The sequence below is a fragment of the Larus michahellis genome, chromosome 18, assembly GCF_964199755.1.
Source record: "Larus michahellis chromosome 18, bLarMic1.1, whole genome shotgun sequence".
NCBI classification, from domain to species: Eukaryota; Metazoa; Chordata; class Aves; order Charadriiformes; family Laridae; genus Larus; species Larus michahellis.
In genome coordinates this window covers 6,355,076-6,382,703 of record NC_133913.1, presented here as the reverse complement: position 1 = coordinate 6,382,703, position 27,628 = coordinate 6,355,076, and the positions used below count along the sequence as shown (strand labels likewise).

The window sequence follows — 27,628 nt, the reverse complement described above, 5'->3', positions numbered from 1 at the left end:
TTTTGATTGAAAAAAAATCTTTATTCACATGACATGAATCACATCATGTCCCACCCTTGCCCCTTTAGGTATAAAATACTGGTAAAAAGTTTTTTTTCCAGAGGCAAGTTAGTTTCCACAGTGTCCTCCTGTCAGAGAGCAGTTCACCCACCAGCTGGAACGCTTGCTCTGCCCCAGAAGCTGGGAAGCGGAACAGCTCTGTTGAAGGAAATACCGTCTTTCGTAAGACAAGGAACTTCAGAGCTGCAGCAGCAGCGTGTGGAGCACCAGCGTTCCAGCTCCGTCCCATTTCACGTCAGCAGGACCCTGGACCCCGTGCTCTTACTGTGGCACGCTGGAATGACCGAGGCTTCCAGGGTTTTACACCGAGACAGCACAGACACTCTTATAAATGATTCTGGACATCACATGTAGTACGAATTTGAAGTTGCACATTATCAAATCCAGTTACCGAAGTGGCTCCTTCAGGGCCTACATCAGGCCTTCAGACACGGCGAGCAGCAAGGACACTTTGCTTACAAAAAGGACATCAGCCTACAGAAGGACAAGGAGACCCTAAAAAGGCAAAATCAATGAACAGAGAAACAGGCATGAAAATGCCAAGCTAGTCTCAAAAACAGGAAAAAAAAAAAATCCAGTTCTGATTATTTTATGGCTCCTGCCGCAAGCCAAAGAAGGAAAACAAGTTGGCTGGAGTCCCACCTTGGTGTAAGAGAAATCCTGCTACGCCAGGTCGCAACTAAATAAACTTCAGACACCATCAAATGCCATCCTCTAAGCGCTAAACCCTAACCTTATAAAATCAAGGTGGAACTGGCCCGGTTTATCAGAACAGAAGGAGATTTGCTGGGGATCCCTTACACGGTGCCCAACTGTTCTCACAGACGACGGTCTCACAAGCCCGTAGTATGCTGAACCTATCAGATTTCACATTTAAAATAAATTTAAGGTAAATTTAGATTAAAGATACAGTAAGACAGATGATCTCCCACTGCAGACTTCCTCTTTTCCTTTTAATTCTCAAGTCCCCCAGGCTCCAATGAAAACCGATTCCGTGCTTGGCCGGCTGCTGGGTTTCCTCGGCCGTGGAACGCGACGAGCACAAATCACTCGAGAAGCATCAAACACGCAGAGAAGCACGGGAACAGCCAGCCAGGAGGCGGGCAGGACACGGGGCACCCGACGGGCATGGAGGATTCCCTGCTGTCTTCTGCTGAACCATCCGACAGGATTATCCGGGCGCTGATGGCGCATCGGCCGCCCCTCCTGCAGGCGCTGCTGGCCCTTCCCTTGCCCCGGGCTCCCAGTAAGAAGCCGACTGGCCTGTGGCAGCTGGTCAAACGGGGTACTCTCATCTGGGCTTTAAAGCCAGGCCATGGCACACAGGCCAGTCAACGCTTTAGTCACGCGACTGTAAATGAGCACGGCTAAAGCCCCTTTCACTTGCCCATATTAACCGAAATCCATTTATTTTTATTTACAGTTATTAATACCATTTCTCCAAGTTTGCAACAGGCTACGTAATCATCAAAGCAGAGCTGATTGCAGCAAAGAGGATGCAGAACTTGTAACCTGTTACCAAAGACCCACAACCATTCCAGACAGAAGAAAAAAAAGAAAAGAAAATAAAAGAATTTCCAGCATTGTGCCCCATCCTCTGAATGTGGCACTTCTGGGCCACCGTCAGACCTCTGGAAATGCTCCACACGCATCGGGATGGGAACGCGTCTGACCACTGATGGAAGTGGATGACGCCCAAAATCCTGTGGCGGTCCGCGGGGAGAGAAGTACCATATTTAAATGATGAGGCATTTCATAACCGTGGATTGGTGTCTGCAGCCAAGGAGATCCGTCTGCGCCGGCTGTCATCTCCGTGAGGCAACAGGTATGAGAATGTCTTCCGCAGCCATTTTGCAGGTACAAACGATAACGCAAAGAACACCCTTCCCAGGGACGAGGGATGTCTGCCGTCCCACGGCACGCCACTTCAGGAAACTCTTCTGACGACAGCGGGTTTCGGGGGAAAGGTCTGTTGCCCCCATCCCGCCGTTACCCTGAACGCAAAGCGCAGCCGAGAGCCTGTCCCGCTTCCAGGAACACAAACCCCGCAAACCCGAGTCTGAGCGCCGGGAGGACTGGCCCCCTTCATCAATTCACAACAAACGCCAGCTACAGAGCACAAAACCCCAACCAACCGCCTCAGAAAGCGAACAATACAACCCACCAAAACGTGATGCGCACCAGCGCTGAAAAATGTGTCTTACAGCTGCGGGAGGCCGGATCTGGCGGGCAGCACGGCGAGACGACGCAGCCCTGACATGCCTCAGAGCGAGAGCAGGCGGGAGCACGCAGCGTTCAGCTTCCACTGGGAAGCAGCGGGGCATAAAAAGGTATCAAAACATACCTTGGGTAAGCCGAGATGCGTTTCAGCCTAAACCGGGAAGGTTTGTGCTGGTTAATACTGTACGCGTAAACATAAAAGTTGGCTGAGGTTGTAACCGCGCTTTCAGACCCTTCCCCACAAATCCTTCTCCCACCAAGCGACGCGGTGGGTTTGCAGATGGGAATACCTTCACTTCCCGCCTCTTTTTGCGCACTTATTCCGCAGGAGCGTGCCCACAACGGGAAATTCTCCTTGGTGGCATTCTTCCATTGCAAAATCCAGCGACCGGGGCCACCTCCAGCAGGCGCAGGAAAGGCTCGCTACATCCCCTCATCCCTGCCCACCCAAAAGGCCGCTGCTACCTCGCAATACAGCTGGGCACAAATTTCACTTCTGCTTCCTTTTTAAGCGGATCGTTAACCTTGCAGACAATCAGGTGAGAGCAGTAAAGGCCAGGGATATTTTCAGAGGGCCCTTCAGCGCCCCCAGAAAAATGTGCTTCCCGACGTGCTTTCCACGTGCTGTATGTCCGAGTGGGATTTGTAAACTCTGAAGTTGACAGGAGGGGCTCAGCCAAAGCGGCGCTCAGAGGAAAGGACACTGTGGAGGACAGTCCATCTTGCTCCAAACGGCGACCTCCTCCAGCAAGAGTTCGGTAGCTCATGTCAGGTACTGCACGACGAGGAACATAATTACACAAGTCAAAATCATTCCCCCAATCATGAAGTATTTATCTTGAAAGGCTCGCTTCTCGATCAGCCGCATTACTGTGTTGGATAAGCCCAACATGTTGGCAACATCCAGGATCTTCTTATGAGTACCCTAAGAAGAAAAAAAAAAACCAAACAAAGAAACAATTAACGTCATGGTCCAAACACTTCTTATTCCACAGTCCGAGAATATTTCATCACAGATGGCAAGGGATGAATTCTGACGGACGGAACTTGCTATCAGCCAACAGCCAACAGTTCCTACAATTTGAGAGGAGATGCCCACAGGCCCCTGGAAACAGCTGGACGATGAGACTCGTTATTTCACACACACGAACAGGAACGTGGTTAATGATACACAACAATTGTCCAGACAGAGACATCGTAAAGAGCGGCTCAGAGAAAACGCACACCCTACGGAGGCACAAAGAGTTTTTCTGGTCCTTTTTCAGACACAGTCTAATAAGAGCTGGAAGGTTCTTCGTCAAACCTTTCCTGCAGAACTTCCCTCCTGCCGAGGTGCAGTTCATACCAACAAGAGACTGCAAAGGAGGTCCAGAAACTTGTAAGGCTAACAGTACAGGGCAATGAAAAAGCATTAAAAAAAAAAAAAGTAATTTCAGCAATTTCAATAAACCCTTCCGGAGAAAAGCACTGGACAAAGACCACCAGCAGGTGTACTGCAGGCAGGCCCACACCTCAGATTTGCTTCGCTGCCGGAGCGGTTGGTGTTATTAAGAATGTGGATGCCACCAGTTACCACGTGGAAGGTAAATCCAGTGAGCTGCACGACGGGAGGTACCAGGAAACGAGCTGAGGGAGTCACTGCTGCAGCACAGCAGAAATCCTCCTACTTTATTTTCAGGGCAACAGTCGAAGGAAACTGCGTGAAATTTGTATTTCAGTACTTAAAGGGGGCCTACAGGAGAGATGGGGAGGGACTCTGGATCAGGGGGTGGAGCGACAGGACGAAGGGGGAACAGTTTTAAACTGAGAGAGGGGAGATTTAGGTGAGATATTGGGAAGGAATTCTTTGCGGTGAGGGCGGTGAGCCCCTGGCCCAGGTTGCCCAGAGAAGCTGTGGCTGCCCCATCCCTGGAGGGGTTCAAGGCCAGGTTGGACGGGGCTTGGAGCAACCTGGGCTGGTGGGAGGTGTCCCTGCCCAGGGCAGGGGGTGGCACTGGGTGGGCTTTAAGGTCCCTTCCCACCCAAATCATTCTGAAATACAGGCACGTAGACGTGCTCCGTACACAGTTCAGAGCTGGATCATCCCCTCTGGGAAGAAGGGAGAGAACTCACGGCTGCAGAGTCACAACGGCACAGCTTGGTGGCAGACAACAGTCAAACAGGTACCACACCGACGGCAGCAGTGCTGCACTGCGCAGCTCACAGCGTGCTATCGGAGAGACACGGTCCAGGAGCAGCCTCCATCACTCCTATGTGTGCGCAAAGACAGGTACTGCTGAAAGCAGCCTTGTGACGGCGATGAAAATGGACCCGCTCTCTCAAAATGACTTCTGGGTCCAAGTCCTTGACAGAACACCCTGCTTCAGAAAGCTGTAAGGCTTGTTATTTCTTCTCTGAGCAAGGTCAATAGCACAGATTGCCACGACAATGCTCTACTACCATGCTTTAAAATAAAAACTCTAGCTTCTGTTCTCACAGTCCACTGTATCTTTGGTCTCAGAAGAATAAAAAAGTGAAATTCGGGAACTGTTTTAGATGTCAACCCGACTTAAGATCAGAACAGCTCTCCAAGGACAGAATTTATATCAAGTATATTAGACCTAAAAGCACAAACAGTTTCTCAATCCATAAAATATACAGATTTTCAATGCCAAATTAGATAACCAGCTTCTTCAACAGAAGGCTGAGTAGGTATTCAGGCCCTTTGCTGAAATCAGGTTCTGTCTCAGCTGGTAAAACGTAACCAAATTTTTCACCGTCATTTCATCCACCTCACATTAAACCCCTGGACGCTGCACTTTCAAGTTCAGCACTTCTCCTGTCTCCGCAGCAGTCTTTTCTCGCTACTTCAGAACAAAAGAAAAGCTTGCTTGGAGAAGAGAAGACAAAAAACAGTAAGACAGTGAATCACAGAATCACAGCTTTTTTCAGAGTTGGAAGGGACCTCTAGAGATCATCTAGTCCCACTCCCCTGCCAAAGCCGGACTGCCTGGAGCATGTTACTCAGGACTGCATCCAGGCAGGTCTTGAAAGTCTCCAGAGAAGGGGACCCCACAACCTCCCTGGGCAGCCTGTTCCAGTGCTCTGTCACCCTCGCCGTAAAGAAGTTTTTTCTCATATTTGATCGGAACTTCCTATGTTACAGCTTGTGCCCGTTACCCCTCATCCTGTCACTGGGAACCACTGAGGAGTCTGGCTCCATCCTCCTTCAACCCACCCTTTAGATACTTGTAAACATTCATAAGGTCTCCCCGCAGCCTTCTCTTCTCCAGGCTAAAGAGTCCCAGCTCTCTCAGCCTTTCCTCCTAAGGGAGATGCTCCAGTCCCTCACTCATCTTTGTTGCCCTACACTGGACTCTCCCCAGCAGTTCCCTGTCCCTCTTGAACTGGGGAGCCCAGAACTGGACGCAGTATTCCAGTTGTGGCCTCACGAGTGCAGAGTAGAGGGGGGAATGACCTCCCTTGATCTGCTGGCCACACTCTTCCCTGTGCAGCCCAGAATTCTGTTGGCCTTCTTGGCAACAAGGGCACATTGCTTGCTCTTCTCCAGAACTGCTTTCCAGCAGGTCGACCCCTCACCTCTACTGGTGCCTGACATTCTTCCTCCCCAGGTGCAGGACCCTACACCTGTCCTTGTTGAACCTCATGAGGTTCTTCTCTGCCCAGCTCTCCAGCCTGTCCAGGTCACGCTGGATGGCAGCACGGCCCTCTGGAGCGTCAGCCACCCCTCCCAGTTTGGTATCATCAGTGAACCTGCTGAGGATACACTCTGTCCCCTCGTCCAGGTCGTTGATGAATCTGTTAAACAACACTGGTCCAAGGACTGACCCCTGGGGGACACCACTGGGTACGGGCCTCCAACTCGACCCTGCTCCATTAATCACAACCCTCTGAGTCCTGTCACACAGTGAAGACTCTTCAATTCTTGCAGTCCATGGGACAGTGGAATAGCACAACTAGAACAGTTAAAGCCTTGTGGCAATTTGGGAATACTTGGTTCACACCCGTCTATTTATAGGCACTACCCAGGAAGTTACACAGGTTAATGCGCTCCCACATGAACCCATTTGTCTTGATGAGCTGTCTCTGGGCCAGCTGCCTCTGCCAGATTTGTAAACGTGCCACAGTCTTTGACAGTGTAAGAAAAGCTCAGCTAAGGGGAAAAGGGAGACGAACAGATGTTTCCTCATCTGCGAGTGAGACGAAATATCCCCCTGAAAACACACGAACATGACGCTCCCAGAGTTAGAGACTGTCAGTAGCAGCGGGCAGAGACACACCGACACCTTCACTGTTACAGTTCTGACCCGAAGGATCCCTCACTGGCCACAAGCTGGCAGCTGAGGCACGGCATCCTCATCAGCCATCGCTTCCCATTCTGCGCTGAACAAAAAAAACCAAACCCAAACAAACAAACAAAAAACCCAAAAGGGAATAAAACATAACATTCCGCACTCCAGATACTAACTCCTGTGCAGGTGAAGGCTGCTAGGCCATCCAGCCACAAAAAGAGCTTAAAGATGTTCCTAATAAATGATAAAATGTCAACGTTTCCAGTTTAGTTAAATGCAGTTTGGGCCTTTCCCAGCACTCTCAGCTTGAAGCGCTGTACTGACACAAACGTATTTATTTTACTTAGCCTGGTCATCACGAACGCAGAAAAACGTGGGGTCTTTTTGGTAAAAAACAATGCCCCCACCTTTAATGTCACTCTCTGGTCCCTCAGCCCCTGAAGGATGTTGGTCCCACTGCCAATAAGATCATCCATGCCACGGTGGGCATTCTGGAGGGATTCGTTAAACTGTAATGTTTCGTCGATCGGGATGGTGGTGTCAGAGTCCTGTGGGGGAAACGCAGGGTCTTGGTTACCCGCTCGCTCGTACTGCCCCAACACAGTCAGATCCAGAAAAAGAACATGCAGAAACAGGCGTGGCAAAAACTTGACAGGACTTGGGAGGATTATGTTTTAAACATTTTTTTCATAAGGATATTAAACACAACATTAATATTCAAGTGAAACAAAGTAATTTCGAGAAGCCTAGGGGAGGCAAGCCAAAAGGCAAAGCGGCTCAGCTGTTCAACTGCAATTAGATCTCGAAGGATAAAAAGTCATATTAAAAGTGGAGAATTTTTTATAATCTCAGTTTACGATTTATATAGGAAAGGGTATTACAAGAGAGAGCATCAAAGCTAACAGAAAGTGTTTAACAAGGAGTCAGTTGATCATTGCAAGTGAAAGACTTCTGAAAGATTTAATACCACATTTCTAAGTGATAAAAGGCCTGCGACACACAATGTCTGGCAGATGACATTCTGTAAGTTTACAACATGGGGCAAATTTCTGATAGCGAGGGCAAATAAACGTGAACCTAGGTTCATGAAGGTCTGACTCTCTCAACACCCAAGGCCTTACCTAAAAAAAGATGCACTAGCTAAATTACAAACTATGAATCTTGAAATGGAAATAACTGGATAAAATTCTGTAACGTGGATTGTACAAGAGGTGAGAGGGCGTGATCACTTTTGCCTTTCAAAGGCCTCCAGTTTAATCTTCCTGGACACCATTCCATCGAGAGTCAAGATCATCCCTCATCGCTCCCACATCGTTTTACCAGCAGGAATCGTGACACCGGTGAGAGGTGAGCCTGGAAACACCGTCTCACCCGCCTCTGGGTACTCGGAACAAGAACTACCAAAATGCAGAATCACCTTTAGGGCAGATGGGTAACACCCTACACCTGACTGTCAGCTCTCGGTAACAATACCAAACCCGCTCTGAGTAGACTCTGGCTATTATTGTTTAAAAAAAAAAAAGTTAATATGGGAATGATGTGTACGATCCAGTGCTAGATGCTGCACTGCCCAGGCGGGGGCCCTGCTTACTGTAAAAGAATGAAGAATAAAGGACAGAGCTGGAAGCAGCTCCAGAGTCCATGGCACTGGGTGAAGAAGCCGTGACAGCACACACCTCTCTGATCAGATGCTAACGAAGCACTGAGGTTGGAACAAGAGTCTTGTCTTACATGAGTCTCCAGAGCAGAAAGAGGTGGATTTGCATCGGAATGGCTATTGTTTAAGATATTTATTAAACTTCAACTCAGCAGGGATTCCATTTCCTACACCAGGAGCTTGTAGGGTTTTGGTTTTTTTTTATACACCACAAGGCAGCAAGAAAAATATCAAAGTAGATTTTCGACCCTCCTCACTGGAAGACTAGATGGCATCGTACCCTTTGTTTGCTGTCAGTGGTTTTCTCCAGAATGGTACAGGGCAAGGCTTTAAAGATAAAGGCCATATTTATCTTCAAATTAAGCAAAATGTTCAGAACACTGCCAAAGCTTTCAAAAGCTGTTATGTGTGTTAGCGTGATTTATTCAGGATGCTCACATGCTCAGCTGACATCTCTATTTCATAGAATAGGGTAATACAGAAACAGAAACCAAAACAGATGACCAAAACTGACAAATAAATCATCTTTTTCCTATTAAAGGGTCATTCTTTAAAAGTTACGGTTTTGTAACAAGAAATATAAAGCAGTCATGCTTTTTTTTTTTTTCATTGAGACGTCTTTCAGCATCTAAAGGAGAAAAAAACCAATTCACATTTATTTCGCATTTGCAAGCCTGCTACGGCCCTTCAAATCTGTTCCACATACACACGCGTTTTATTTCTGGACAAGTTTTCCTACAGGAAAATTTCTCCATGTTTGCAGAGGAACAGCACAGTGTTTTGAAAACAAAGCAGGTTTCAAATTTCAGTGTTCCTTTCGAGTCTGCTTTATAATTTTGAAATAGCCAACAAAATGCTAGACGTCATCTTTATGGCTTTGAGAAGTGCATCAAACCTCCCAAATCTTAAAAAATAGGACTGCTCACGTTCATTCCTCCTTGCCCTAACAGCGGATGACAACACAGATAAGGAATGGTAGGTTAGATGCCTTTCACTTAAAAAAAAAAAAAAAAAAAAAAAAAAAAAAAAACCACAAACTTAAAAAAAACCCCTAAACAAACCCAAAACAACAGCAGCAAAAAAAAAAAGACTTGCTTTTGAGTTACAGAAAACTGAAATCTTAAAGCAAACCTACATATTCACAGCAAAATCCCTCTAGGAATTTGCACTGGGGGGGACTCCCCAGCGGAGGAACTCAGAATTAAGAAGAACAGGTGAAAACCCATTCCTGTTATTAATAACTTTGAATCTTTTATAGGTAAAAAGCAAGGGTTTTTTTCCCAGCTGTGTGAATTGTATTGGGACAAATGAAAGCTTGCCGACGTCTACTGACAGCAGGGTGTATAAAAGCCAGACATTTTACAAGCCTCAGGATTTGACAAAGACATTTGACACAAATCCGAGTAAAATGGATACTTTGGTACCCACCTCATTCACCCTTTGGAAACTATGAAGTCAGGTGGAGCTGCACTGGATAAAACAGAAGCAGCAGCTTCTGGAGTCTTTTACTACTGCCTCATAATAGCCCAACTTCTCCTAACAAGAGCGGTACTTTTTCAACACGTATCATTATTCTTTTCTATCTTTATTTTCTTTACACCTCCCAGCACCAATCCACTCAGGGTCACGCCTTTGTTTTGCCTGAAACTTCTCTGAAGAGACGATGGCTTCTAGAACACAGAGATCTAAAATAAAGAATATTTACGTTCGTGGTGAATGTGCGTGCGAGCAGCTCTTCTCGCTGTCGCTCCTGCTGCTCCCGGATGTAACGGCGATGCTGAAAGTTCCTCAGAGCTGTCTGCAGATGCTGAACATCATACTTCAGCTGGTCAACTCGCCTAGAAAGGACCAACAAGGGGAAGACATTCCAGGGATAAAAATACCATTCTTTTCTGGTGTTTTTTACATGAACAACAGAGCATTATAAGTTAACAGTGAAGAAGAATAAATAGTGCTGGGTTCTACTTATCTAGAAGACAAAGGACATTCAATGTTAGGCCTATATTCCAGACTTAGAACATCTGTACCTCGTTTTTCTACTAAAGAGGTGGTTACTTCACTGGAGGCTAACGACAGAACGTGAGGCAGAATTCTTGAGCTGTCTCAGACATCCTATCCCACGACTCGTCTCTTCAGAAGAACCGTCACTTAACCAAGATTTGAAAAGACAGTAGGATTTGAACAGTCTCTATTTTATGACTCTCATGCACATAAAAGATTAAACTTTCAAGTTTCATTAATTAGCACCACGTTCTTAAGTTTGAGTTTTTATTAAAAGGAGTTAAAAGTCAGTGGGCAATACAGGAGACATCTCCACTAGCTAAAACAACTAACACCCAGAACTCCGCTGCCTCTGATTAAATATTTGATGACTACAAAGAAAGCCTAGATGACTATTTCAGATACTGACCTCACTCACACAGGTGACATGAAACCTACCCCTAGTACCTACAAAGGCATTTGGGGATTAAATGCTAATTTACAGAATAAATTAGAAGAGAGGTCTGAGGTCTCTGGTCCAACCTCCTGCTCAAATCAGTGCTAACTTTGGAAACCTCCTTATTTTAGCCACCAAGAGCTAGAAGAATGGTCCGGAGAAAATGACAACAACAGAAGTAATTTTACTCCTTACCTCTACAAATGCCATTAAAAGCAAATGCTATACAGAGTAGAAATTTTTTAAGCCTCGAAGTGCCATGCTCTGCTCGTCTTAGAACAGAGCCATGAATCCAGCTCCATCACCAGTCTGTGGTTAAAGGCGGGAAAGTCATTTTGGCCTCTGTGCCTCAATTTTGCTACTGTAGAGCACAGAGATAAGTTATGCAAAGTACAAAGGTTTCCACTCAAATCAAAAGGCAAAGGGCTTCAATAAAATTAATGAAAATAATTACAAAGACTGCACTATCATAGCAAAGAAGGTGAACTTACAGTTTAGCATTCTGCCGCTTATTGGGAGGTTCTTTGCTGGACAGGATTTCCAGACGTTCCAAGTTGCTGAATATATTGTCTATTCTTGCCTGAATCTCATTTTCTACTACTGCAAGGAAATAAAAATGTGATTTGATTTGAATTGAAGAACTGCAATCTGAGTGAAGGTAGAAACTCTAAAGCAGTCAAACCAGTATTTAAAACTTGACAGATGCAAATTCTTACTGGGTGAAAATCAGATATCTAAGAACTATACGTATCATGAAAAGCCACTTCTTTAACTCAGTAATTTGAGACTCTTGCTTTTTCCTCCTCCTTCAAGAAAGAAGGAAAGACCCTGCTCCTTCCAAGATATCGGAGCTTCCTTCCCTATCACCTCCAGGTATTAGGGTTAGAAGCTCCCACATTCCCCCCTGCAGCCCCTTCCTGTTCCCTCAGCGGGATTTGCTCACACAAGCAAATAATATATATTATGTACAATATATAATAGCCAAGGTGATTCTCACAACAATGGCGATCTAAACCTCTGAAAACTGTTAACACAGAGTTAATACACATCACCCATACCTACAGCAGGAGGATTCAGAGGTGACAGGAACTGGCAGAGTGGCCAAAGAGCTCAGAAAGACATGGCCGAAACAGGGCAGAGCAGCCCTGGCAGGTGGAAATCAAGGCCACAAAATAATTGCCTCTGTAATCATCTATGTTGCAATTGCTTCTGATAATCTGCACTGACATAGCAGAGGGGCAATAGTACACAGTGCAAACTCATATACTTTAACGAGATAGGAAACTGATACAACTGGAGAAAAAAAGAGCGATTTGGTTTCAGTTACTGTAGTCATTGTACAGCAAAACGCGGTACAAGCCACAACCCCCTTCCTCACCTGACAACCACATTTTCTAACCATGTCACAACCCAGCATTTCACAACTTCAGGAACTGCACAGAAGGCTGAAGGACCGGAGCACTATTAATCACCTGACATTCCTGCTTTTAAAGAAGGTGAGCTACGAGGTTGAAGGTACGCACCCTCCAGAGCACGTCCCCAGACCCATTATTAAGAGGACAGAAGCACCGTCAACATCTGTGCTGCCGTGAGGACAGTCCTGAAGCCATGGTCAGACCCAATATAAATAATTGCCAAATCCTACAAGCACCATTTGTTCTTATTTTGCATTTAAGATTAAAGAGCTATAAAGACAAATATTATTAACCAACTGCTAACTTCTCCGCGGTACCTCAGGACTTCACCGCACTCAGCAGAACCCAGAAAAGCAGAGAGCAGATACAGCCCCTTTTCTTTGCCCTTTGATCCCACACAGTCAAAGAGCGCGTAACTCACACATACAGACACAAATCAATTGTGTCCTAATTCATCTCGCTATCATTTACAACGGCTAAACTTAACAGAAAAGCAACCAGGAGAGCAGACAGACAATTACATCAGGTTTTGGTCATCTCACACTTCTCTGAGCAAGAAGAGATTACTTGCCCAAAGATGGAAAAGGAAAGCTGCAACAGAAAGTTTGATTCCCTGGCTCCTGTTCCTGCTCTTCAGCCAAAAGAGGTAATCCCCAAAAAAGGGATTACCCTTTTTCCGTAAGTTCTGAAATACACACTAATATCTAGAGCACACACCTGTATCTTCATATATAGAGAGAAACTATGTTCATGTATTGACTATGGAAGATGGTACACAACTCTATCTCTTGAAACAGTCTCAAGTAGCAGAGGCAAGATGTCAAATTATACAAATTTTCAAGAGGTTTCAAAATCACATCCAGTGAACAGCAGGCCAGGACGTCTGGCATTGTACTAGAAGCAGTACAACCACCACACAAAACAGTCGTTCTGTTTTGATAGGAAACTTATCACAGCCCTTTTTACAGCGAAGTCACGCTTCACAAATATATTTAGGGCAACAGAAGTCAGTCAACATGTGCCCAAACGTAGCTGGTCAACGCAGTGTCCTCTCACTTCAGAAGTTCCTGATGAGGCCCATTAGCAATTACTCATACAGGAATTAAGGCTTCAAACACAGGTCCAAAATACATTTGCCAATTCTGCACCGAGGTAAAAAGTCCTGCCACAACATAACATAGTATTTTATTACAGTCATTTTATTAGCACAGGGTTATAGTCCAAATTTACTGAAGTAATTTCAGACCTAGCTGTTCCACATATTTCTCGTAAGTAGATGGAATTACAGGCTCTGGCTCTGATGCAAGCCAGAACTGCCAGCATCATCCTGCTTAAATTCCTGCACACCAAATCACAGCATTTTCCCCAGAACCTGGACTAAGCATCTTTTGGGGAAGACTGCCAGTTAGTGGATGCTTAAGGAATAGCAAAATGACAGGACAGACATACAATCACATTTCTCAGCTTTTTGAGCTCATAACAAACTAGCCCGGTGACGTCCTGAATTTGCAGTTCTGTCCACCTCAGTGTGTTCGTTATACCTCCATGAATGCATCAACGTGGTGTTTTTAACCTGTTCATGTTGCAGGCCCCCACAACATACCCTGACAATGAGTTCCAGGATCTAACAGCACCAAAAAAGTCTCTGGCATTCCCATACCAAGACACTGCAGAAGGACCCATCGTAAACACTATTTTTCAATTAAAAAATTACAATAGGAAGATGATTTGATGTAAATTCTTGCTCTGTCTTTTCTGCTCTGTCCTTGTCGTGGCTTGTCCTCAAACCAGGACCATCCTTCACACAAAACATCACCTTATTATAGTAAAGTAGTACATCACCTATTATAGTAAAATAATTTTAATGCATTCCAAATCAGTGATGTGTCTCACCACTTGATCACAATGAGAGCCAAATTTGTTCCAATAATGACTGTAAATACAATGATAAAGCACACAGAGTTAAAGATTCAAACTAAATCAAATCAGTGCTGGAGTGGGGCTTTTCCGACTAATTAGTTACTTACAGTGTACTGAGTCCTTGTCTGAAGTCTCCAGGCGCCCCATGTAAGATTGGACCTCATGGACTTGCCTATCAAAAGACAAAGAGTAAATTAACCGGAGAAGTCGGTTAACAGCAACAAAATCAAATCATTTTTCAATACCTTAATTTTCAGTATCTTTTACTTAGAAGTACTTTTTAGAACACAACAGCAATCAGCTACATGGTATTGAGTGCAGACAGCCCATCACCGAACATGGAAACCCAACCCAGTTCTTCAGTATGAAGAAAGCTGTGCTTTCACTTAATGTGCAGCTACAAAATAGCTTTCAGTTTAAAAAACAAAAATCAAGGTGAAAGGGCTTTTTCTTTCTTCAGGGATTTCCAACCCAGTTCTAGCTCCCTTTCCATATCTATAACCTGAACTAGGGCTCTCCCCGGTGTCACACCCCATGTCAATGGCATGCTGAAAGCCATTAAGATCTACCTACTCCAATACAACCACGGAGACAAGATTTCAGATTCACGCTAGGAACTTACAAGTGGGGAGCATGGCAGAGGGAAGATGTGACTGGGAGAAGGGTTGGTGCAAGCGAGACCTTAATAATAGATCTGCAGTGAAATACTACCTATGTCCACCACTAAACTCCAGGCTGCTGATACGATATCACACCTTTTTGTCACTGCATAAGTGGGCAGTGCACATCTTCAACACTAAACACAAGTTTTGTCCCTCCCTTCTCAAAAAGAAAACCGAAGCAGCAGCAAAGGATCAGACAAGGACAATAAAGATTATGAAAACTTCTTATTACAGAGCAGCTTTTATGTAAGAAACTGTTGTCCAGTCTGGACTGGAGATGATAGCGGAGCGATACCCTAGAGCATAAATGGCACAGGAGAAGGTGAATAAGGAATGACTTTCCCTGTCTCTTACAACCTATGAATTACAGAGGTATCAAATGAAATTAAAAGATAGCTTAAAACTGAAGAGAAGGAACTCCTGATGCTGAACAAGCAGTAGCAAAAGGCAAAAAACAAAAATCCTAAGCACTGATGGTTGTTAAATTCTTCTGTTTCAAGAAGTCCCCAAGCCACACGTTTCTGGGAGATCGGGACAATATTCAACAGAAGTATCACAGATGTTTGCCCACTTCTTACTGTCTTTCCTAGAGACCTCAGTTAGGCAATGCTGAACACCCACAGACGGACCTTTGGTCATACTTGGTGTGAACAACCTCACAGCAGCAGGGATTCAGAACTCAAGAAATACACTTAAAAAGTTACAAAAGTATCATTATCTTTTTAAAAAAAAATTTAAGAGACCATAATTCTGGTCATATTAGTGACTCTTTTTCTGGTATACGTACTGTTTGATAACTGCAGCACAAATGTTTATGAAGCCAGACCTCTGAAACCAACTTACTTTACAGAGTAGTAAAATATTTCTTCTTCAGTTATGAGATTTATTTTTTTTAATAACTACCAGGGCAACCTTTCAAATCCCAACACTGTGCTGCTAAAGAGACAACTGAGTATGTCATAAGTACCGTGTTACTTGGAATTAACTAGAGAACCAATTCAATATCTGGTATCTTGCAATGCATACTTGTTCTATAGTTTGGTTTTCAATCAGTTTCTCTAGGATGCCCTAGGACAGCTTGAGACTCGCATTGCTCTTAAAATACCTGTTTAGAAAGCCAGGAGCAGGAGACAAATCAGATCATGTGCAACTGGATCAGAAAAACTACTTCATGCCCACCAGGATTCTTCCCATGCCAGAAAATAGAGTAAATATAGGGAAGAGAGTTTAAAAATTCAGAGTAACCCCAGACTGACAACAAACTACAACAGAAACACAACTCAGTGACTACAATCCCCAGAGAAGCTGTGGCTGCCCCATCCCTGGAGGGGTTCAAGGCCAGGTTGGACGGGGCTTGGAGCAACCTGGGCTGGTGGGAGGTGTCCCTGCCCAGGGCAGGGGGTGGCACTGGGTGGGCTTGAAGGCCCCTTCCCACCCAAACCATTCTGTGATCACAGAATAAGGGAATATGGAAATGGGAACAAGACAAGACTACTCCCCATATCAATAAGAGTTCCTATTATGGGTGTGCATTTCTAGATCAACAGCAGGATTTCCTGCTCTTCCCTACAGGTCACTCTATAGTGTTGTTCAATTAAAGACTCCTTCTTACCACACTACCTCCTTCAACAGAGCTCAACAGAGAAACCCACTACCACTAAAAGCTGGAATACTAACTGTCTCCTTTGGCTCTTTCTCACAAGCTTTGGGTGAGCGTTCTCACACTAAGCTGCAAGATTTTTTGCCTTATTTTGCAATTTTCATACCATTTCTACCTCCCCAGATTAGCACTGTCTGTGAAACAGAGCGGGTTTTATCGTCATGGGGTCACACAGTTCTTGAGGTGGCTTAAATTGTGTCTGCTAGCCACCAGGAAACCCCTACACGCCATAAAACCCCAATCAAATTCGCATGCCTTAAGTGTATGTACACCTAGTAGCACAGAATCCCATGTTTGCAGTGAATACTTGCAATCCTGTGTTTTAAAATCCCGAGGCGAGCAGGCTTGGCTTGCTTTGGGACTGACGTGGCTAAAGCGGGCTGGCTCTCCGGACAGAGAGACGGACAGCCCGCAGGGACAGGCTTTTCCTTCCTTCCTTCCTTCCTTCCTCGGCCGAAGCACAGTCCTCAGGACAACGCTTCGGGGCGGGTGACGGGAATTTTTATGAGAGAAAAAGCTTCTGGAGGGCGCCGGGCCGCCGGCAGGCCGTGCGCCCGCGCCCTCGCCCTCTCGCACCGCACCGCACCGCACCGCACCGCACCGCACCGCACCGCACCGCACCGCACCGCACCGCACCGCACCGCACCGCACCACCCTCCCCGGGCAGACGGCAGGGGCCGATCCCGACCCCTCGCCTCCCCGCGGGGCTCAGACCCCCTCCAGCCGCCCGCCGCCGCCGCCGCCTCACGCACTTGTTGGTCTGGTGGTAGAGACCCTCCATCGCGGCGGCCGCTCCGCCGCCCACGTCGCCGCCCTTCACTTCCGGCCCCTCCGACTTCCGCTTCCGCCGCCCGCGGACACGCCCACCACCGCCCTCCAGGCGCCTGCGCCGCCCGCAGCTCCCGGCGCGGCCGCCAGGGGGCGCTGCCGGACAGCCCGCGGCGGGCGGGGAGAAGATGGCGGCGGGGGGCGCTGTGGGGCGGGGGGCGCTGTGGGGCGGGGGGCGCTGTGGGGCGGGGGGATGTGGTCTCACAGGGCCCTGTGGAATGGGTGCCGTGCTTTTACCCGCCGTCTGACCCCCAGAAGCCGGCAGTTGTCTTCTTTCCCCCCTGGTTGGCCTCCGCGTCCGCTCATGGTCAGCTCCGCCGGGCTCGAGGGAGGGAGGGGTCATCCCAGTGTGGGTGTTTGGAGCCCACCCAAACCGACCTGAACCATGTGGTGCCTCTGCCAGAGAAGCTGTGGCTGCCCCATCCCTGGAGGGGTTCAAGGCCAGGTTGGACGCGGCTTGGAGCAACCTGGTCTGGTGGGAGGTGTCCCTGCCCAGGGCAGGGGGTGGCACTGGGTGGGCTTTAAGGTCCCTTCCCACCCAAACCAGTCCATGAGTCTGTCAGGTGTGGACCCTGTGAAGTAGTTATTTTAGATTCCCATGATGGTCAGTGAAGATGTCAACGAAGATATCTGGCTTTGGTCATTTGAACTGCATCCACTTCACAGAATGAGAGAATGGTTCGGAAGGGACCTTAAAGATCATCTCATTCCACCCCCCTGCCCTGGGCAGGGACACCTCCCACCAGCCCAGGTTGCTCCAAGCCCCGTCCAGCCTGACCTTGAACCCCTCCAGGGATGGGGCAGCCACAGCTTCTCTGGGCAACCTGGGCCAGGGGCCCACCGCCCTCAGAGGGAAAAATTTCTTCCCAATCTCTAACCTAAATCTCCCCTCTTTCAGTTTAAAACCCTTCCCCCTCGTCCCACAGCTCCCCTCCCTGATCCAGAGTCCCTCCCCAGCTTTCCTGGAGCCCCTTTAGGGACTGGAAGGGGCTGGAAGGTCTCCCCGGAGCCTTCTCTTCCCCAGGCTGAACCCCCCCAGCTCTCTCAGCCTGTCCCCACAGCAGAGGGGCTCCAGCCCTCCCAGCATCTCCGGGGCCTCCTCCGGCCCCGCTCCAACAGCTCCGTGTCCTGCCGGTGGTCGGGGCTCCAAAGCTGGACACAGCACTCCAGGTGGGGTCTCCCCAGAGCAGAGCAGAGGGGGAGAATCCCCTCCCTCGACCTGCTGTCCCTTTCAGTCCTTCATTTTCATAGAACTACTTTAACTCCAAAGGTTTGTTCACGAGTGGCCATGCTCAGCTCAGGGCATCCATTGTGCAAATAGCTTTTTTTTCTTAATAATCCTGTTTTTTCCCCTTGCCTTCAGACACAGTAAATTCCCTACCCCAGGTTATCACCCATTCATCGTGTAACAGCAGGTTCCTCTGCCGTTTTCCACAGGGCTGGCAGTTTAGGCCTTGCTCTGGGGTTCGATGAAAGGCTGCCTTCAGTTAGCTCATCTGCACATAGTTCATTAATTGTTTTGACCAGATAATCAACCACGGTTGAAGCCCCAAACGTTTCTTGTATGTGCTGGGCTACAAAACCTGACTGCTTTATGGTTATAGTCTGCTGAGACATCTGATCTCCTGCAACCTTTCAACTTTATGGGAGAATCAGGGAGATGGTGGATTATCAAAAAAAAGGGTAGATATAAGCCAGGTAGTCTGGGCACCAGGACATTAGAAATGCTGATATAAAAACTGGTTGATTAAAAAATTAGGACTGTAACTCATTCTAATCAGTGGACTTTACTGGAAAATAGTTTTTGTCAAGAAACACGACTTCGTGCTAACAAGACAATGAGCTTGATTGGGAAAAATTGGGAAAGTTATATATTCTGTAAAATGTTCAACTTAATACCACAACATCGATCATTTAAAAATTAGTAGGAGCAGTCTCTGCCCTCATGGACCAGGCAGTCAGGGTATGGGGTTCTTTCCTCTCTCCACTATTTCTTCCATCTCTTAAACGTCGTCTTCGAATCATTTGGGTTGGAAAAGACCTTTAAGATCATCGAGTCCAACCAAGTCCAACTTTCATCTCAGATGATGTATGAAACTTTCTTTGTCTGCCCTGCCCTGCCATGCAGCAAGCCAGGTCTGTGGCAAAGGATTATCCCCTCGATGTCCAATAGTGACTCAAACCAAAGGGATCACATCAGGCTAAGAATAAACAGTGTATGAATTAACCACAGCGGTAACAAATACCTTCAGTCCTTTTTTCTTTGTTCTCTCTTATCTGAGTCATTATACCCTGTTTTCAAACACTTTCTGGAAATAGAGAGGTTGAATGAAAATAGATGCCGGGATTTCCCTCCTGGCCAGGGCTTTCAGAAGTATCACAAGAGTTTTGATGAAGTGGCAAGCACTGAAATACAACAACGAATTTCTGTTCTTTTGTGAAGAAATTTATTTTTGCCAGAAACAACATGCTGCAAGCAAGCTTCTGTTCTTGTTAGACTTCAAGTCCTTCCAGGAGGAGTCCTTCAGCAAATTGGCTCATTTAGACACAACAGCCAGGAGCACGGAGAGTGAAAAAAAAAAGGGGGTTTTGTTCAAGGAAAGCCTCTGTATTGTAAACAGGATAAAAGGGGATGGAGAGAGTCACTTATCACTGTCTAATGTGTCCCCAGGTCATTCCTGTGCAGCGTCTACTGGAGAAAAAGGATTTCATATTCGCTGCTCTCTTAGAAACCCCAAGCCAGCCAACTGTGGGGATTTTCTCTATCACACAATCTACAGACAGCGTGTGCATCCAGCGGCGGCGTTCAAACCCCCGTCAGTGCATTCCCTATCGCTCCCCTCTGGCTTGTAGTTTAAAGCCTTGCAGCACCAAAGGGAAACCTGGATCCTTGTAGGGTCTCCTTTGTTCTGCCTGTACCAGCCCGTTTCCCCCTCACAGCTACGGGACTTTGTTCTCTCTCCCAAAAAACAGACCTTTATGCTCTATTTAAAACCAGACCCTAATAATGTGTCTCTCCCTGTTTCTGTAAGCACGATCCCAAAAAGCACAGAAACTGTCTTCCCCCCTCCTCTCTCCCTCCCTCCCTCTCTTTTTCGGGCACACAAAGTATTCCCCAGCTCTTTGCATGCTTTCTTGATACTAATAACTGTGGCTTTAAAAACAAAGGAGTGCCGAACCTGAGGGCATGCCGCGGAGGCAAGACATTTAGATGAATGCTTGATGGAGACTCCTCACTTAGTCCAGCTGCAGGCCATGGGGCTGCATGTCCCAGCTCTGACAGACTCCCTTACACAAGCCAGACCTCACAGCGCGCCTCTCAGCATTTCGAGGCTGTGGAAGTGGAGAAAGAGGGAAGGGGAGACACGACAAGAATGTTGGAGACTCATCTATCAAATTTCTTGGGCTGTTGGGTGATGTGCTGGACCCAGGTCTTCCTGGGCAGTAAGCTTTTTAAAGACACATTACACCTTCCTTCTCATCTTCCCAAAGTAAGAACGTTTCTGCACTACTATCACAGTTGTTTTTGAGACTGATCTGTGACCAGAAGAGTCACAAATGGTTGGAACATCATTCCCTTCTTCATATAAGGACCAGGTGAAGGGATACGGGCAAAGGTGGGGAAGGTCAGGCCAATGGGAAAAGAAGTCAAGCAACATCTCTACCATTTCACTAGCTCCCTCCCTTCTGCAATGATGGCAGGGAAATATGATGGAAATAGAGACAGAAGGAAAAAAAATAATCACCAAGTGGTGAGAAACACTGCAGCATCCCCCAGCCTTAGGGGTCTTTGAGACACAAATGGCTGGAGGTTCTTAGAATATCCCGGGCAAGTATATTTGCCTCATGCTTTTATTCTTCCCCGGGTGATAACCACAGGTCACTACCAGAGATGAAATACTGACCTTGATGGACTTCTGGTACATGCACTGCATTGGGTATGTTTGGTACCTCCATGCCTCCATTGCAGTTTGTTATCATAATAACAATTAAACATGGCTCAGTTCTCCATGCAGGACTTACAGCCCCTTCCAGTATCTGAGGGGGCTACAGGAAAGCTGGAGAGGGACTTTTTACAAGGGCATCGCTATTGATGTCCTACCACTACTGATATGACAAGGAGTAATGGCTTCAAACTGGAAGAGGGGAGATTTAGATGAGATCTCAGGAAGAAATCCTTTGCTGTGAGGGCGGTGAGCCCCTGGCCCAGGTTGCCCAGAGAAGCTGTGGCTGCCCCATCCCTGGAGGGGTTCAAGGCCAGGTTGGACAGGGCTTGGAGCAACCTGGGCTGGTGGGAGGTGTCCCTGCCCAGGGCAGGGGGTGGCACTGGGTGGGCTTGAAGGTCCCTTCCCACTCAAACCAGTCTGTGATTCTATGACTGAGATTTTTGTGCCTTTTCCCTGCTGATCATGTCTCAGTTTGACCTTATCAGTGAAATTCAGAAAACAGAAGAGTCTCCTCCAACAAAGCCAAGGAGGCAGAAGGGACAAGAAATGACATTTCCTTTCCCAGTCAAGGATGAGATGAAACTGCAGTAATCCTGCCAAGAAATGTAGCACCTTGCGTCCATGTGCCCAGCATCAGGAACTTTTTAGGAGCCTCAGTTGCCTTCTGCTGGGATGGCATTCCCCCCTGAATCCCAAATCCCATAGCAATCTGTAGCAATCTCTGGGTCCAGGCCTTAAAAGCTCTGGCTTTGACAACCTGAATTATTTACTGGGCACTGGGCAGCCCTGTTTGATACATAAATGTATAAGGACAAATTCTGTTTCGGCACTAATGTAGCCCTGAACTGTATGCATAATTTAACACTCACATAGGAAAATCTGAAAATGTGTGAGCGAAAACATGTGCTATTATCCTGATTTTTCCAGGGGTCAGTTCCCTGACAGTCAGTCTCGCTGAAATGTGTCAGGTTAAGAATTCCATCAGAATTAGACAAAATCATCAGCTGCTTTGGGAAATTTTAAGCGCAGATCTGTTGTGTGCCACTCTTTTCCACTGAATAAACACCCATTTGCTGGGTCTAATTTTGGCAAACCGATCCAGATAACTATACTGCTTTGTTCATTACTTTAATAGTTAATTCTGAACTGCGTTCCAAGTCAAATCTGGCTGTCAATCTGCCTCACGCTCACATTTTGTCAATATGTGGGATCTCAAAATTCAAAGAAAAAAATTGCAAAAACCGTTTTCATCCACGTTTCATCAACCGGGTAATCCAGGCATAAAGAGATGGACGTGCCGGGCTACCTCTCCCTGCTTCTCACGCGCTGGACTGGATGCTCCAGGGGCTGTGATATGTTTGTTGTTAAAACAGCCTGACACAAAGAAGCCCCGGGAGCTGCATGCATCCACAGGATAGATGTCTTCTTCTGTCAATCCAGCTGGAGTCCCCCCAAGAGGGAAAACTGGATTGTCTGTATGGGTGAGGGGAGGGTGGGGAGAGTCCTCTAAAGAATGTCATAGAGGAATTTTCCTAAAACCTTCTCCAGTAATCTGAACAAAACCGTATCAAGTCTTTTGCCATTAACGGAGGCCAGGAGAAAGTGTGAGGACTGAATGCGAATAAAAGATGGGATTTGCTGTTTGGTCCAGCCTGGTAGTTCCCATGCCAAAAAGTCCATAGTAGCCAGCTTGACTGGGTGTTGCTCAGATTGAGTGTAATTACAGCAGTGTGGTGCTTTTCAGGCCGTTTTCCAAGGCCCAGATCAGACTGATGCTTTACTCGGAGGGGGGTCCCCGGAGTTTCTTATAACTGTGGGCTATGTTGGCATTCAGGAATGTATAGATTAGCCTCCAGACAGGGATCTATTCAGGGGGGTTTCTTTTTACCAACTCTGCACTCATCATCCAATACACCATGCCATATAGCAAACCCAGCCCTAACACCGACTTTTCTGGTGCTTTTGCAGACTTTCTTCTTGGGAATTTAATTTTGCTGTCTTCTCAAGAGGCGGTTTTGGTACCTGAAGGTAACGTAAACCACATTTCTTTGGGGTTGGAGAATACCTGAAAAGGGATGGAGAAGCAGATTGTGTCTCGTTAGCCTTTCTGTTCTTTAAGGGCGAGGCTCAGGTCACAGGCTGAGGAGCATCGTTTGCGTCAGTTTGGTTCGGCTTCCTCGGCAGCAGGAGCGGGCCGGGCATGGATGCAGGCAGCTGGAGCTGCAGATGTCCCCTTGGAAGCGAGGTGACTCCACTGGTGCGGTGGCATTTACCCGCTTGCCAGGATGTCTGGAGGGAGAGGGAAGATGCCAGAGCAGGAGCTGTCAGACAGCCTGTCGCACCGCCGTGTTGGAGATCTTATCTCCGGTGATTAGCCTGGCCCTGCTGCACTGCTGTCTTCGCTCCCCTGAGCTATCTGTCAATTTGCTGCCTCTATTTCAAATTCAAAGAAGGGCTTGTTTTTCCTAAAGCTTATCTGCCTTTTCTGACCAGACAAGATGGTCTAATTGCAAAAAAATCTACCTCCAGCAGCCAGCCTTGCACCTCTTGTGTTACGATCCAGTCTTCTCCCAGGTTCAGTTGCATTTGCCCACTCCAGTCATTGGTTGTGCTGGCAGCAGGGGTTTATTTGCCCCAGTACAAGGCAGGTTTGTTTAACAAAAAAACTGCAAAATTACATCTACCAGTCTTCCCTGTCTTAATGAAATGGATTTACTTCATTGCTCATTCAAGTTTTCCAACACTGTTCCAGCGACCGGAGCATCATGGTGCGGTTAGTTGCAGCACGGTTCAGGAGCTGGGGCTGTGATGGGTGGCACAAGAGCTCCAGGTTTCATTGCACTCTACATGTGGTTTTGGATTGCCCGTGTTGGGAGGAATCCATAATCACTTTAGTCCCTGCTAGACCGGTGTCTCGTGAGATGAACGAGGGCTGCTCACCTCCCTGGTCGTGCTGCCCACAGCCAGGGCGGCTCTGCTGACAGCAAGGAACATGCCCAGCAAGCCAAACTGAGCACAACGTGCAAGGGAAAGGTGTGGGAGTCAATGGAGGAGGTGGGAGGGCTGAACATGAAAGGTCAGCAACGCATCATGAAGAGATTAATTTTTTTAACACAGTTTTTACCATTTTTTCTTCCCGTTTTTGGAAAAGTACCTGAAATTCAAGATCATTTTCTGTTGGCCTTATCCATCGCTGAACTGGCGGTAGCTTACTATCCTTGTGGTTCTGAATTTCCCAAGAGATAGTTTTAACTCCTGCTGGATGATTTGGTGAATTATAAAAATTATATAATATTATACATAATTATAGAATATTATAAAACTGTGCTGGTAACAGGAATTCACAGCTTATCTCTGCCTGACATTTCTGCATCACTTCCCCACAGCCTCCAAACCAGATAAGTTCTTTGTTCACAGCAAGTGATGCAAAACCAGCCTGTCTCCACTGGTGGCAGAAGACTTTGGTGCATTTCCACCTGCCAAGACTCTTCTCCCCAGTGTCCATACCCCAGGCTGGTTGGGAGAACCACTCCTGCTTCCCCAAGCCCGCTTCACTTTCCTGCCACAGCTGTTGCAAAACACCTGCTTTTCCAGCATTTCAGATGCCACAAACTTTGATTCCATGATTATGAGTTCAAACTAGAAATATAACATTTATTTTTAGGGACTTTTTATGCTAGAAAGAAAAACATCTTATCATTTTTATTGCAAATGCTGAGATTAATTCCTCTGGCCTGTGTCAGGTAAGGTGCTCTCTCAAACCTGCCTGTTAAAATAACATTATTTCAGTTGTAAGGCTGAACACAAGGATGCTCACGAAGTCTCCACTTTTTCTCTGAATCACTGACCATCTCTCTGAAATGAGACAGAGGAAAAGCAGAAATAAAAGCGGCATCACTCTGTAGTTACCAGCCACATCACTCTCAGCAAGGGGAGCTGTGTTTGCCAAGGCCACGTCAATGTTAATGACTGTGTGCTTGACGCTCAACCTTGGACAGATTTGCAATGTAAATCTCTCTCCCTCCTCCCAACCAGGATTGCTTTGTTTCTGTCTACAGCAGCATCAGGCCCATTCCTGCATTCTGGCAGCTGTGATGTAGGAGCCCTGCCTTTCCTGTGCTGGAGCCGCCACTGCTCTCGCCCACGTCGCAGGGGCGAACACATACGGGATGGACCATTTGTCAAGCACATGCAAGCTCTTTCTGCATGTACTTGGCCACGAGCAGAGAGGACCAGGCTTGGTGAGGCTCTGAGCAATCTGATCTGGTTGAAGATGTCCCTGCTTACTGCAGGGGGGTTGGACTAGATGGCCTTTAGAGGTCCCTTCCAACCCAACACATTCTATGGTTCTATGATTCTATGATTTTATGACGTGGCTGTGGGTGGTTCACTGTGGGGTCCAACACTGCCCACTGTGGAGCCTGGCTCAGCTTGGGGTCCCACACTGCCCAGGGGGAGACTCACTGAGGCTCAGCAGGAGACCACCATGGCAATACAGATGGCTTGGCATCAGATCACATTTTCTTGCAGAACCACTAGCTATTTCTTCCCTCAAAACGGTCATGAGGGTAGCCAGCAACAGCATGCCTTCCCCTCTCCACCACCCTCTTGGGAAACGAGGATGCTGTTTTCACCACGCTGCCCCAGAGTGGGAGGTGGTTGCTGGAGTTGAGGGCTGGAGCTAGAACTTGGTCAGCAGCATCTTTCCCTGGGCGACACAGTCACCTTCTCCTGCCCCTCAACAAGGTTTGAGCTCTGTGGATGCTACTGCATGTAAGAGTTGGACAGAGAAACAGAGCAAGCACAAGGGCAAGATAAATCCTTTGAGGGAAAAGCACGACCATGAGCTCTGTGAGCAACTGGAGACCGGTGGTGGACTTGGAGACTGAGGTCTTCAGTGCAGGTCTCCAGATCTTCTTCAGCTCCTGAGAGATCCTGGATGTTCCCAGTGAAAAATGAGATGGGATTAGTTTTGGGCTGCTGGTAAAGGCCTGTCTGGAGTCCTCAGCACAAGAACAACATAGACCTGGTTGAACGGCTCAAGCAGAGGGCCACAAAGATGATCCAATAGCTGGAGCCCCTCTGCTGTGAGGACAGGCTGAGAGAGCTGGGGGGGTTCAGCCTAGAGAAGAGAAGGCTCCGGGGAGACCTTGGAGCCCCTTCCAGTCCCTAAAGGGGGCCTACAGGAATGATGGGGAGGGACTCTGGATCAGGGAGTGTAATGATAGCACATGAGGTAACAGTTTCAAACTGAAGGAGGGGATATTGAGATGAGATCTGAGGCATAAATCCTTTGCTGTGAGGGCGATGAGCCCCTGGCCCAGGTTGCCCAGAGAAGCTGTGGCTGCCCCATCCCTGGAGGGGTTCAAGGCCAGGTTGGACGGGGCTTGGAGCAACCTGGGCTGGTGGGAGGTGTCCCTGCCCAGGGCAGGGGGTGGCACTGGGTGATCTCTAAGGTCCCTTCCAGCCCGAACCCTTCTGTGATTCTGTGATTCTATGATTCTATACTGGGTGTGGCAAAAGGAGGGAGATGGTGACCGCACAAGTTGACCAGAGCACAGGAGCACATTTCTGCAGCATGGGAGCCTGTTCCCAGCTGTGGTCTCACTGCCAGTGTCCATATCTGGTCCTGTACAGCAACGCTTCACCTTCATTTGTCATTATAGTACCCACAGATATCAAAGTGCTATCCGTTTCATTGCTGGAGAATTTGAGGCAGAAGGAGACTCAAGTTGTCTAATAGTAGACTTGAGGAAAGACTAGAGCGCAACTTTCTAGTCCCTGCTGCTCTGGCCAGTGGTTCTCACTGGTATCTCCTCCTCTCATTACTAATGTGCTGAGTATTCCTGCAGCCCTGAACTGGGACGTTTTTCCCAGTTGCAAACTGGGGAGAAGCAGCACCGCAGCTCCTCCCAGAGAGCTGAAGGAGCGGCAGTGCCTCAGGGCACTCAGTAAATGAATAAAAAAAACAAGAGTCAGAACTGATTAGGGAGCTCAGGTTTTGGCTCGGACTCTCTAGAGCCTCCAAGGCATTGCAGAGGCTCAGAACCTCATTACTGCTATAAAGTGAATTCAGTAATTAGCTCAGGTCAAAAGTTTATGGCTTGGAGACTGCAGCTGGGGAAATGGTTCCTCCTGGACGTTAGAAACCAAACTGCAGAAAGCAGCAGTGTTGGCATCCAGGCAAAACACTTAATCAGAGATCCTACAGATGGGACTGTCCTGCTCTATAGTCTTACCGGACAGCGAGCGCTGCAGTGCTGTCCCCTCGGAAGGAAATACACCGCGCTGGGGAAGCAGGCAGGACATTCCCACAAAGACTTGTGAACCTAGGAATTGCCTGACTGGGTGGGTTCTGGTCTAGCTAAGCCGAAATCCCACCATGGACAGGACAAGGTTTTTCAAACAAGGCTGCAGGTACCTGTTGGAGGCTGTATCCTACCCCTGTTGCCTCCAAGCAGCCGAGACCCAAAGCAGGAATTCACTCCCATGGGATGGTGTTGTCGTCGGTTTAAGTAGCCGTTCTCTGC

At 47.4% G+C, this 27,628-nt stretch overlaps 1 protein-coding gene across 2 annotated transcripts; it reads right to left on the bottom strand.

Moving 5' to 3' along the window:
- GOSR2 (golgi SNAP receptor complex member 2) lies at nucleotides 1–17,173 on the bottom strand. 2 transcript variants are annotated; one of them, XM_074562103.1, is made up of 6 exons: nucleotides 17,076–17,173; nucleotides 14,109–14,173; nucleotides 11,158–11,266; nucleotides 9,935–10,067; nucleotides 6,980–7,120; nucleotides 1–3,205 (listed from the first exon to the last, which is right to left on the bottom strand). In XM_074562103.1, the coding sequence occupies exons 1-6, from the start codon at nucleotides 17,102–17,104 to the stop codon at nucleotides 3,044–3,046; spliced, it is 639 nt and encodes a 212-aa protein (XP_074418204.1). In that variant the 5' UTR covers nucleotides 17,105–17,173; the 3' UTR covers nucleotides 1–3,043. The 2 variants fall into 2 exon arrangements, with proteins under 2 accessions (XP_074418204.1, XP_074418205.1); XM_074562104.1 differs by lacking the exon at nucleotides 6,980–7,120.
- Between the last annotated feature and the right edge of the window lie 10,455 nt (nucleotides 17,174–27,628).

Excerpts from the sequence above, each read along its gene's own strand:
- GOSR2 (XM_074562103.1), bottom strand. The coding sequence starts at position 17,104 with ATGGAGGGTCTCTACCACCAGACCAACAA. Across the intron at positions 14,174-17,075 it reads CTCTACCACCAGACCAACAA|GCAAGTCCATGAGGTCCAAT; the intron begins GTGCGTGAGGCG and ends GTCTTTTGATAG. Across the intron at positions 10,068-11,157 it reads AAGCGGCAGAATGCTAAACT|GCGAGTTGACCAGCTGAAGT; the intron begins GTAAGTTCACCT and ends GGTCCTTTCTAG.